This window comes from Anguilla rostrata, chromosome 9, assembly GCF_018555375.3.
Source record: "Anguilla rostrata isolate EN2019 chromosome 9, ASM1855537v3, whole genome shotgun sequence".
Classification (NCBI taxonomy): Eukaryota; Metazoa; Chordata; class Actinopteri; order Anguilliformes; family Anguillidae; genus Anguilla; species Anguilla rostrata.
The window spans coordinates 3,541,185-3,553,454 of record NC_057941.1 but is presented as its reverse complement, the minus strand read 5'-3'; the positions used below and the strand labels follow the sequence as shown (position 1 = coordinate 3,553,454).

At 51.6% G+C, this 12,270-nt stretch overlaps 1 protein-coding gene across 3 annotated transcripts in view; it reads left to right on the top strand.

Annotated features, from left to right (window-relative positions):
- The window catches only part of sh3pxd2b (SH3 and PX domains 2B), a 49,291-nt gene that overhangs the window by 32,640 nt on the left and 4,381 nt on the right, over nucleotides 1–12,270 (top strand). Inside the window, exons 5-11 of one of the 3 annotated variants that reach the window (XM_064349849.1) lie at nucleotides 1,235–1,326; nucleotides 5,850–5,875; nucleotides 6,571–6,606; nucleotides 8,159–8,293; nucleotides 9,344–9,445; nucleotides 11,500–11,617; nucleotides 12,068–12,252. In XM_064349849.1, coding sequence (XP_064205919.1) covers nucleotides 1,235–1,326; nucleotides 5,850–5,875; nucleotides 6,571–6,606; nucleotides 8,159–8,293; nucleotides 9,344–9,445; nucleotides 11,500–11,617; nucleotides 12,068–12,252 — 694 coding nt within the window. The remainder of the gene's footprint in view (nucleotides 1–1,234; nucleotides 1,327–5,849; nucleotides 5,876–6,570; nucleotides 6,607–8,158; nucleotides 8,294–9,343; nucleotides 9,446–11,499; nucleotides 11,618–12,067; nucleotides 12,253–12,270) is intronic. The other 2 variants (XM_064349851.1, XM_064349850.1) reach the window with 2 other exon arrangements.

Sequence of the window (12,270 nt, the reverse complement as noted above, 5' to 3'; positions counted from 1 at the left end):
TTAGCCTCATCCCCTGGGCCTGAGCGTTAGCCCGAGCGTTAGCCTCCTCCCCTGGGCCCGAGTGTTAGCCTCCTCCCCTGTGCCCGAGCGTTAGCCCGAGCGTTAGCCTCCTCCCCTGGGCCCGAGTGTTAGCCTCCTCCCCTGGGCCTGAGCATTAGCCCCCTCCCCTGGGCCTGAGTGTTAGCCCGAGCGTTAGCCTCCTCCCCTGGGCCCGAGCGTTAGCCTCCTCCCCTGGGCCTGAGCGTTAGCCTCCTCCCCTGGGCCTGAGCGTTAGCCTCCTCCCCTGGGCCTGAGCGTTAGCCTCCTCCCCTGCACCTGAGCGTTAGCCTCATCCCCTGCGCCAGAGCGTTAGCCTGAGCCTTAGCCTCATCCCCTGGGCCTGAGCGTTAGCCTCCTCCCCTGCACCTGAGCGTTAGCCTCATCCCCTGTGCCAGAGCGTTACCCTGAGTGTTAGCCTCATCCCCTGGGCCCGAGCGTTAGCCCGAGCGTTAGCCTCCTCCCCTGGGCCCAAGCGTTAGCCCGAGCGTTAGCCTCCTCCCCTGGGCCCGAGCGTTAGCCTCCTCCCCTGGGCCTGAGCGTTAGCCTCCTCCCCTGGGCCCGAGCGTTAGCCCGAGCGTTAGCCTCCTCCCCAGCACCCGAGTGTTAGCCCGAGCGTTAGCCTCCTCCCCTGGCCTGAGCGTTAGCCTCCTCCCTGGGCCTGAGCGTTAGCCTCCTCCCCTGCGCCCGAGCGTTAGCCCGAGCGTTAGCCTCCTCCCCAGCACCCGAGTGTTAGCCTGAGCGTTAGCCTCCTCCCCGGCACCCGAGCGTTAGCCTGAGTGTTAGCCTCCTCCCCGACACCCGAGCATTAGCCCGAGCGTTAGCCTCCTCCCCTGTGCCCGAGCGTTAGCCTGAGCATTAGCCTGAGCATTAGCTTCACCCCCATGTGCTGCACGGAGCTTCTGGAGCGTGTTTGTATTCACAGAGCGTGTGATCTGCTTCTGGGGAGCCCGTTCCCTTTCTCCTGTCTACCCGTGCTGATAAAGAGGAACCCCAGCGGGGTCCGCCCTTTCATCTCCCGCGAAACGAATGCAATGTAACGTAAAGTAACACAACATAATGTAACATAGCATGAAATGTGATGTAATGTAACATGACATAATGTGATGTAATGCGATGCAATGTAACACAAAACAATGGAATCTTACGTAATGTGGTGTAATGTCCTATAACGTAGTGCCTATGTCTCTGTGTGCAGGCTCTGATCCAGCTGCCGGTCTACATCTCCCAGTGTGAGGAAGTGCGCGTGTTCTTCGAGACCCGGCCCGAAGACCTCAACCCCCCTAAAGAGTAAGTGAGCCCCCCTGTGTTCAGACCCAACCCCCCTGAAGAGTGTGTGCGCACTTCTGTGTTCTGGCGCATGCAAATCTAGTGTGGATCCTGAAAAGGTGCTCCATATGCTGTTGTGTAAATAGATGGAATCCGTAGTACACACAGCACTGGTTCAGATGCAGATAAACCCTGTGAGGTGTGACATCATAAATGCTGTACAATTAGAATGTTCTGAACTCAACATTCTGATGCTGATGTCACAATCACTGCTGGTAACCGAAAGCAACGGAGTTCTAGAACACTGGCTTGGAATTTTGAAGAAAAAAAAGCCTACACTTCAAGGGGGGGTAAGTGGGTGTCCCTGAAATTGCTGTACATTAAGAAAAAAAAGGCTGAAATGAACAGGATTGTGCTTAAACTAAGCTATATTTTTTTGTTGCATTGACCCATTCCGTTACAAGCTAATCAAGTATAGCGTGAGAGTTTTTCGCGGTCCTGGCTGAAATGAGGAAGCATGCTTGCCTTGGCAGCGATCGAAAGTGCAGCCGGCCCCTCGGGGAGAAACGCTGAGCCTGCACAAGTTCAGCCGGCGTCGAGCGGGCGCTTTTACAAAGGTCCCCGCACGCATTAACGTCACCACGAGCTGACAGTTACAGCATGTCAACACGCGGTCGCCACGCCGACGGGCCTACGTCCCCCCCGAGCGGCAGATTGGGACCTACGGGCTGGCCCGTGGAAACTGACGTTACACCTGCAGGATGCTTGTGTGCTGAAGTCCCCATACAGCCACATAATGGAGACTGACACATGCTTTTATAGCCACCAGGAGGAAATGCCCTATATCAGGAGGAAATGCCCTATCGGTCTCTATTATGGAGCAGTATTGGACGTAACCATGTAAATATCTTGTGGTTGTAATGTCAGTTACCATGGACTTGCCCTTGTGTGTTTTTTGGTTTCATTTTGTGGCCTGGCGGAAAAACTGGGGGGGGGGGGGGGGGGAAAGGCCCCCTGGGGAAAACGGGGAGACCTTTTGTCTGTGCAGCAAAAGTCACACTGGTGTGGGGAAGGGGGGGCAGGGGGGGGGGGGCGCGGTACCAAACGGTGGGTTACGAGGCGTCCGTCCCCAGGTTTGGGTGCTCAGCCAGTTGAACAGCATGCATTCCCATTGCTTCTCAAGGGTGGGGGGGGGGGGGTTTTTGGGGCCCCGTCCAGCTCCAGTCTGTGTGCCCTGGCCCTGGGCTCCAGCGCTGAATGGGGCTTTCTCCAGCACGCCTTGGAACGTCACGGCAGTTTGGCGGTAGATTTATTTATTTTATTTTTTTTACAAGCTCTCCTAAACCAGAGCCCGGTTCGGCAGTACGAACGCAGCGCTGGGGGTTGCCGGGGGGTTGCCATGGTCGCAGGGCTCCGGCTGTGCACGTGTTTTCTGCTTTTCTCTTCACTTTTTAAACGGTTTCAAGGTGTCGGAGGAGGAGAAAGGCACCACGCTATTAAACCCGACACCTCTCGGGCCGGCCCTGTTACCAGCTGCGCGCGCGGAAGATTCCGGAGCTCTTGGATGTGTTGAGCTTTTCCAACTGTTTCCGTTAAGCTTGTTAAAGCATTGAGGAAACTTGGGTTTTTTTTCTTTCTTTTTTTCTTCCCCTTAAACCGCTAAAAAATAATAATAAATGAAATAAATGAAAATTTTCTTATTTTTCTTGAGCGCTGCGGCCGATGTTAGCTCGTTAGCGGCTGGGGTCGGGTCGTGATGATCTCCGCTTCGATCCGAGCCGCGCGGTTCTGACGCGGTCCGCTCTTCCAGCGCCGGGCCCACCGGGTGACTTATGAGACTGTTGCCGGGAGCAACGTGGCGTCACGGAACGTTGAGCGGCCGGGGGGGGCGCGGTTTTCGGTTTTGGCGGATGAAACGCGAGCTTCAGAGAGCCCGGCGGAAAACGGAAAACTGGGGAACGGGAATTTGTGGGGGGGGGGAGGGGGGGAGGAAAAGAAAGAGAGGCTCGTCATGGACTGTCGGAACTTTTCTTCTCTGTCTTCTTCCGCAAAAAGGACGGAGAGCGGAGGAGAGCGGAGGAGCTAGAATCCGACCGTTGCCAAGGACACATTCTCTATTAAGTTCTGAGACAAACCCCGAGCGTCTGGCTTCAGGACGGGGGAGAGCGGGTGGGGCGAGGGGGCGGGGGGGGGGGGGGGGGGGGGGGGCGAGGGGAGTGGTAAATGGGATTGCAGAAAAGACCTTGGTTTGTCTTTATTAAAATTGGATTAGGACTGTTCCGCATTTCGGGCTTTTGTCACTTGTCCTCGCGCCAGGACCGGCTCGACCTCTTCGGGGAATCAAATCGTTTTTCGATAAATATGTCAGCTCATACACCGAGTGCAGGAAGAGAGAGTTAGCAGGCCTGGACACTGGCTGCCGGGCTGGGGGGGCGGGGGGGGGGGGTCAGGCCTTCAGGCGGGGGTGGAAGGGGGGGGGGCAGCGATGTGTGGTTTACTCTGGTCGGCTCTTCCGCACAGAAAATAAAGGAACACACGTGCTGCCCGTGCAGCTGTTTCGTTTCCCAATACGAGCTAATTAAGCAACACAGAGGCCATTTTGGCCCGTGATGCGTACACAGTTCCGGTAACTGTGATCGTCTGCGGTGTCACGTGGGTCTGGCCAGTTTGACGCTGTGATAGCAGCTGCATCGCTTTTCAGACTCATAATCATACAGTACTGTTAGCCTGACCGACTTCTGCCGATGTGCTTTGCTAATAAACCTTATGGAAATTATAGAATATATTACACATTTATTTGATTTTTGAATTTTTCATGATATATCTAGTTCACAGCAGTGTCACGTGTTGAAATATGTGAAAGTGCCAATAATTTGTATTTGTGAAATTGTATTATATTGATAATATATTTAAATATAATTATAACCATAAGGAAAACTAATGATCAGTTACTACTACTTGCGACAATATTGTGTAGACCGGGTTCCAATTAGAGGTGGCAATCTGAACCGAATGGCATCAGTGCCACCATGTGGCCCCCCAAGCGTCGTCGTCCCCATTCGCCCCTGCCCCGCCCCACTCGCCCTGCCCTGCCCTGCCCCTCTACCCCCCACCCCCCCCACCCCCCCCAGCACCCAAGTCCAGTGCAGTAAGGTACAGCTCAATGAGGCAGAGAATCTGACTGAAAGCCCAGCCCATGGCTGTGCCACGTTGCATCCCTGTGATCTCCGGCTTGGGCGGGGGGGGGGGTTGGGGGGATTGTTTGGGCTGCCCCCCCCCCCCACCCCCGCAGTCTCTTAATGGACTGAGATTTATCACCCGGCCTCGGGAAATGAAGAACATATCCAACAGAGCCGGGCTCGCACGATTGGGCACAACTTTAATATAGGCAAATGAAGGACAGTGTGAACCAATCAAGAGAGAGAGAGTGTGTGTGTCAGAGAGGGATAGAGAGGGACTGAGAGAAAGATGGTGTGAGTGGGAGACAAAGAGAGGGAGGGAGAGATGGAGAGGGAGTGAGAGAGTCTGTTAGAGAGAGATAGATGGGATGTAAGCGAATTTGTGAGGGACAGATAGTATGTGTGAGAGAAGGATGAAGTGTGCGAGAGAAAGATAGGGAGAGAGTGAGAAGATAGTGTGTGTGAGAGAGATACAGAGGGAGTGAGAGAGAGTGAGAGGTAGAGTGAGAGAATGTGTGAGAGACAGCTAGTATGCGTGAGAGAAGGATAGGGAGGTAGTGAGAAGATAGTGTATGTGAGAGAGATACAGAGGGAGTGAGAGAGAGTGAGAGATAGATAGAGTGAGAGTGTACATGAAAGAGAGAGCGAGAGATAGACAGCAGAGGTTTCAGGGGAGAGCTCCATTAGTTGGGAGCAGCCCTGCTGGCATGCAGGCCTTGGATTGGCACAGACTGCAGGAACTGATGGACTGCTGTTTTGTAAACGGAACAGATGCTGCTTTGTGTTTATATACGACCTAGTTTTTACGAGCCACTTCACTTTAACCATTTCATACCTCGTTCGGCGCAAACATTTGTACAAACGCTAACACACAGCACAGCCAGAGACTAACCTACTTCAGTTCTCAGATCATTAGTGCTGAGTGAAAGTATTGTTAATGCAGGCTAGTATTTTATAATATTCATTTATAGTAATCTGCAGTTCGGTTAGGCCTTTGTACAGCTATTTTCAGTTGGTTTATGATTGCACTTCTTTTGTTGTCTCTGCATGATTATTTTTGGGAAATACCCTGATAGACATTTCACAAGGCCCTTCACGAGGTGTTTTTTTTTTTTTGGGTCAAATTTTGCACTCACTATTTCCACACATCAGTGTTTCTTGCATCAGTTTGAGACTGGTCATATGTGTAGTACATCTTGAGAGTAAGTGGGGTTCTCTTTGCCTCCTCTCTGTTCTATGACAGATTGTATGTGTAGTACATCTTGAGAATTAGTGTGGTTGTCTTCTCTGTTGTTTGACTGATGACAGTCTTGTCATTGTGATAAGCGAACTGACCACGTTCTTTGGCTTCTGCTTGTCTTACAGTGAGCCTATTGGAAAGAAGAAGTCAGGTAAGGCAACTTTCTCCCCTTGAATTTAAATTCTCGAGGGGTAAGTTTGACATTTTCGCTTGCAGTTTGTGTTTCTTCCCTCATTGCATGTAGTCTTTTTCTGGGAAAAATACTGCACCTACAAACAGAGGCAGTTTATACCTCAACTAAGCCACTTTCCCCACTGTTCACAAAGCAACGGGTAAAGATCATAGTTATTCTTTCCATTGATGTTGAACTTTCATATGAAATTGAAGGCTAGAGCACCCTCTAGTGGTGATGTTGTACACACACGCAAATACATGCTAGTAAATACATTATGGAGTGTATGGAGAAAAAAATAAAAAGTATGATAAAGCTTTTTTACATGGAATATTCCCCTTTTTTCACTTTAAGCAGGTTTTATATTTTATAGATTCTTATTGTGACGACAAATCCAATGACCCAGATATTCTGGAAACATTGAGTAGACATGTGAAAAGAAAAACTTTTTCAAAGAACAGATCTGCAGGACAGTTAGATTAAATTCCCACATAAAACCCCCCAGCCCCCACCCCACCCCACCCATTCCAGGGCCCGTACATTTTTTTGTGGAATTGGAAAAACGCCTCAGAGAATGTTCTGGAATGTCCGTGTAACCCGAACTCGTCCTCTTCTCCTCCGTCAGTGTCCTTCACGTCTCCCTTACATTTGCTTTCATTCGTTTTCTTCATCAGGGTTTGTGGAGAGAGCGTCTTCTTTCCTAAAGAGAGGTAGCAACACACACTCGCTTGGCCACACCCCCCCCCCCTCGCCGCCCCGCCCCCCCCCCCTCCTGGGCGGGTTGCTAATGGTACAGTCCGGCCTTGGGTATAGGCGGGTGGTTGCTATGTGAACGGGAACTGGGAGTATGAGGTAGGGGGGGCGGGGCCAGGGGGGGCAAGCTTGGTGCTCTCTCTATAAGTGTGGTGTGACCTCATTTGCATGGCCCTTTTTGATTGGTGGCTTCCAGTAAGAGTTCATAAAGGATACCTTTACCTCTCTGAGCCCGTTTGGGACTGGGATTTATCCCCACCCTCAGATTTTTTGCATGCAACACTCGTCCCTGTCTCCCCTTTTTTCCTATTTTGCTGATGCTTCCCAAAAATCAAGAATGTGAGGTTTCAATGACATCCCAGGTTTCAGCTTCAAATAAATTCTCTTTCAGCTGATCTGTTGCAGCTGCTTCAACAGATCAACGTTTCTCTCAGGTAGTGCTGTACCAGAAACAAAAAAATTTTGATGGGCCTTATTATAAATAATGTGTAATAGTAATAATTAGACAGGACTTAAGGCTAATGTGCAGTGCACTTGTGTGAGATTTGCCCTTGCTGAACATTGAAAGTACTGCTATGAGCACATGACGTGATGCACTGCACTCTTGTCCTTTTATGCTTTTGGGAAAGGCAGTGTTCTTACTGTATCGAAGACAGATGACTGTAGATGTGCACTTCACGAGAGAGAGAGAGAGATAGAGAGAGAGAGAGGGAGGGAGGGAGTGAGAGAGAGGGAGCGAGTGAGAGAGCGAGAGAGACAGGGAATAAGATGGGGGAGAGGGAGAGAGGGAATGAGAGAGAGTGAGGGAGATGGAGAGAGTGACAGAGAGAGAAAAAGAGAGAGAGAGAGAGTGACTACTTGATTAAGGTAAGGTACATGCTGAGTGATGACCATATGGTATGTAATTAACTTAATGAACTCGGTGTGTAATTATGTTAATGAGCTCAGCTAGGGGAAGTGGCTCTTTGGTCACATGTCTCCGGGTCAGAAGGGTGCTGCGGATGGCTGTGATGGCCAGTTTGCGGCTGGCGTCGGTCGCCGGTGGGTGAGGTTCAGCTCCTAACACGGCTTCGCTCCTGGCCTCAACTCTTAATCGCCTTTTTATTTTCGTTTTATCGTGTCTCGTGCGGCCATGTCAGTGATCGACAATAATCCTCTCTCTCCCTCTCCTACCCTACCCTTTAATAATCGTATGAGAGAACAGTCTCTCTCCCTCTCTCAATGCAATTTCCTCCTTAAATCTGTCCAATCACATCTGCTTTAACCACAACCCCCACCACCATCCACCATCACCACTCCCCCCCCACCACCATTGCTCCCTTTCCCCCACCTCCCCTCCCCCCCCACTATCACCCACTTCTCAACCTTCCCCCACTACACCCCCCTACCCCACAAATCGCCCCTACCACTCCCTCCCCCTTCACCCTGACCCCCGACCCCCACCATCCCCCCCCCCCCCCCAGTGACAGCAGGGCTGGCTTGATGCCCTCCGCTCTGTCCCTCCCCCAGTAGGAGAGTCCAGCTCGTCCGACCCGTTGCTGCTGGACCAGTACGTGGCCGTCACCAGCTATGAGAAGCAGGAGAGCTCCGAGGTCAGCCTGCACGTGGGCCAGGTGGTGGAGGTCATCGAGAAGAACGAGTCAGGTACGGACGTGGGCTTGGCCAGCTTGCTGTGGGCCTCTACTGTGACCTGGCTTTTGTATGACCTTTGAACTTATGACCTGGTCGTAAGAGCAGCCTTGCGTCCGGTCTGCTCCACAGGCTAGTGCAGGCCTCTACTGTGACCTGGCTTTTTAATGACCTTTGAACTTATGACCTGGTTGTAAGAGCAGCCTTGCGTCCGGTCTGCTCCACAGGCTAGTGCAGGCCTCTACTGTGACCTGGCTTTTGTATGACCTTTGAACTCATGACCTGGTCGTAAGAGCAGCCTTGCTGTCTGCTCCACAGGCTAGTGCAGGCCTCTATTGTGACCTGCTTTTGTATGACCTTTGAACTTATGACCTGGTCGTAAGAGCAGCGCGTTGCGTCCGGCTGTCCACCAGGCTAGTGCGGCCCTCTTGTGACCTGGCTTGTAGACCTGACACTCTACCTGGGGTCGTAAGAGCAGCGTTGCCTGGTCTCCCCCACAGGCTAGTGCAGGCCTCTACTGTGACCTGGCTTTTATAACACCTCTGAACTCATGACCTGGTCGTAAGAGCAGCCTTGCGTCCGGTCTGCTCCACAGGCTAGTGCAGGCCTCTACTGTGACCTGGCTTTTGTATGACCTTTGAACTCATGACCTGGTCGTAAGAGCAGCCTTGCGTCTGGTCTGCTCCACAGGCTAGTGCAGGCCTCTATTGTGACCTGGCTTTTGTATGACCTTTGAACTTATGACCTGGTCGTAAGAGCGGCGTTGCGTCCGGTCTGCTCCACAGGCTAGTGCAGGCCTCTATTGTGACCTGGCTTTTGTATGACCTTTGAACTCATGACCTGGTCGTAAGAGCAGCGTTGCGTCTGGTCTGCTCCACAGGCTAGTGCAGGCCTCTACTGTGACCTGGCTTTTATAACACCTCTGAACTCATGACCTGGTCGTAAGAGCAGCCTTGCGTCCGGTCTGCTCCACAGGCTAGTGCAGGCCTCTGTTGTGACCTGGCTTTTGTATGACCTTTGAACTCATGACCTGGTCGTAAGAGCAGCGTTGCGTTCGCTCCGCAGGCTGGTGGTTCGTCAGCTCGGACGACGCCCAGGGATGGGTCCCCGCCACCTGCCTGGAGGCCCAGGACGACCCCGACGACTTCTCCCTGCCGGCCGAGGAAGGTAGCCCCGCCTCCGCCGTATGCCCCGCCCCCTCCCCTCCTCATCCTCACGTTAGCCCCGCTAGCACAGAACAACAGGGAGTCGGACGCTGTGCATCCCGAGCGAACTTCCAGCTGACACAAAGCATTCTCACCACGCAGTGTAGCAGCAATGTTAATCCATTGGCAAAAAACATTCAAATAAGATTGTGAGAACGTTTTGTGTTGGCTGGAAATTCGCTCGGGAGGAACCGAGCAGACGTCTGGCTCTCTGCTGTTTTTTTTTTTAACTGAAATGAGCTGAATGTGTGTGCTCTCATTTAATCGAGAAGATAAGTAAAGGGATCTGTAGGCAGCAGAAGACGCCATAAGCATTCTTCGTAGAGGACAGACACATTTGGGGAAAGCATGCAGATGGTTTATGTGGAAATGACTAATTCGTTTTCCATTTCTTCACGCTGTTCTTAATCACTGTTTCCTGTCAGTGGTGTAAAGAAAAGGGGAATTATAAAGTTCACCGCTCTGACTTCCTGTTTGCTCACTTCCTGCCGCCCGCTGCGCGCCCTCAGCGTCGCGGAGGTACCGGTCGCTGCCGAGGCACGTGGGCCGACGGCGAACGTTAGGGGACCTGCTCGGCCCAGGCTTTGGGCAAGGTGGAGGACACGCCCCTTTTCCTCGTCTTCGCGCGTGGCGTGTGGCCTGTCACGTGTGGCGTGTCCCGTCTGGCATGCGGGACCGAGGCATGGCGTGTGGAGCATGACGGGCATGCGTGTGGCACGGACCAAACACATCCCCCCGTTTTTTTTTTTTTGGTTTTTTAAAAAGTTTTTTGGGTTTTTTTATGACTTAATTTCCCCAAACTAACGCTTGCTTGCAGGCATGACGTTGAGCTCCTCCCACTAATCCCTCATGGATGTGCGTTTGATTTGCGTTCCCATTTCCTTTGGAACTGTCATGCCTTGATTACTTACTCAAAGTGTGCGTGAATGAGTGGCTGAATTGTGTATGACACTGACCACAAACAGGTATGGAGTCCTATGGGGTGTCTATAATCCATTAGGCTTGGTGTAGTTTTAAGCTCTTGTAGTTTCAAAGACCTGCATTTGTTATGTGAAAGGCTCTAATAACGAACGTTGTCTGTGTTGCTGAAGGTGTTCGTTTGCGTGCTGATTGGTTGCATGAGTGTTCCAGATTTTCTCACTCCACACACAGTTCTGCCCACTCCCCGAATTGTGAGGCCATGTTCTCTTAGTGGAGAATTACAGTCACAACTGCCAAATCCACACCACCCCCTCAGCACTGGGTGACTACCCGACCACATTAATACACTTCGGGGATATGTAGCTGAATAATTTAAAAGTAGGTCACTGTGCACTGCAGTCTGGTTGTCACTATTGTCTGACTCCGCCCCCATCTTGTAGCCGTGGAGAGGCCACGCCCCCCAGCATAACTGACAGGGCAGTTTGAGTGCAGGTGTAAACTGCCTTGGTCGGCTGTGTGTGATTTTTAGAGGCCGCTGTGAAGTTGTCCTGGGCTGTCATAAAGGATGTTAATATTACAGACCTGGTCTTTTACACCTGCTTGTCATGCCTCGGTCATCCTCACGAGAAGGAGGGTCATTGGGTGTAATCTTAGCCAATCAGAATTAAGCGTTTGGTAAAAAGTTTGCATCGCAGTGTCATCTTCATTCCTGATATTGGTGGGCCGTAGTGTCTGCCGGTTGTTGTTTTCACCTTAATGTCAGCAATCAGTTCAGACCCAAGAAACCAGGTGAGGTAACTGTGTAATCAACTGCTTTAACTGATCAATGGAGTACAGAGTAACAACAAAGACCAGCAGACTGCCAGGACCCGGAATGAAGATGTGGTGGTTTAGCATGTCATACTAGTGTGACTCCACATTCTGTTGTGAAAATATCATTTTATTTTTATTTTTTTGTACTATTTTGCATCATGATTTATATGATTAATTGCATACCTGCACCTTTGCTCCTGTGTATGCTAATGTATTTACAGTACAGCATATTAATCTTAAAACAGTATGAACACGTGTTGTTTTTTCCTGTGATGTGTCCAGAGGAGAAGTACACGGTGATCTACCCCTACACGGCTCGAGATAAAGACGAGATTAATCTGGTGAAGGGCGTGACCGTGGAGGTGATCCAGAAGAACCTGGAGGGCTGGTGGAAGATCAGGTAAAGACCATGGACTATAGAAAAAAATGGACTGTGACGTCACCCATTGACTCTCCATGGGCTTGGTCAAAAGCATGTTGAAAGTGCAGCTTTTGGGTGCTGCCATGTTGTACAAATGGGAGCCAGAAACTGCGCAGAAGGGAAAATGGGGACCCTTATATGGAGTCCGGCCGAGTCCAGGTCATCCACTGAGTGCGTGAGATGGTGACTCAGCAGAAACTGTCCCTGATTCATCCACAAAATATTCAAATATTGTCCAAATGACACAAACTTCAGTGTGTGCATGGGGAGACATTAGACGAATAAAAACACCTATTGCGACTACATTTTGTTGTGGGGAAAAAAACGCAGCCTGGTTTTGGCCGCTCGGTAAAGACCTGTCAGAGACGCGTTTCCCACCGCCGTCCAGCAGGGGGCGACGTATCACATCCGAGCTCCGTTTCCCCGCAGGCACCAGGGGCTGGAGGGCTGGGCCCCGGCGTCCTACCTGAAGAAGACCGACATCCTGACCCAGAAGCTGGCCGCCGGCGCCGCGGCGCACTCCAGCACCAACGACCTGGACGGCGTCTCCAAGCAGGGCGCGCGGGACGGCCCGAGGGACCTGCGCTTCACACCCATCACCGACAGCAAGCGCAGTGAGTCCCGTCCGGGAG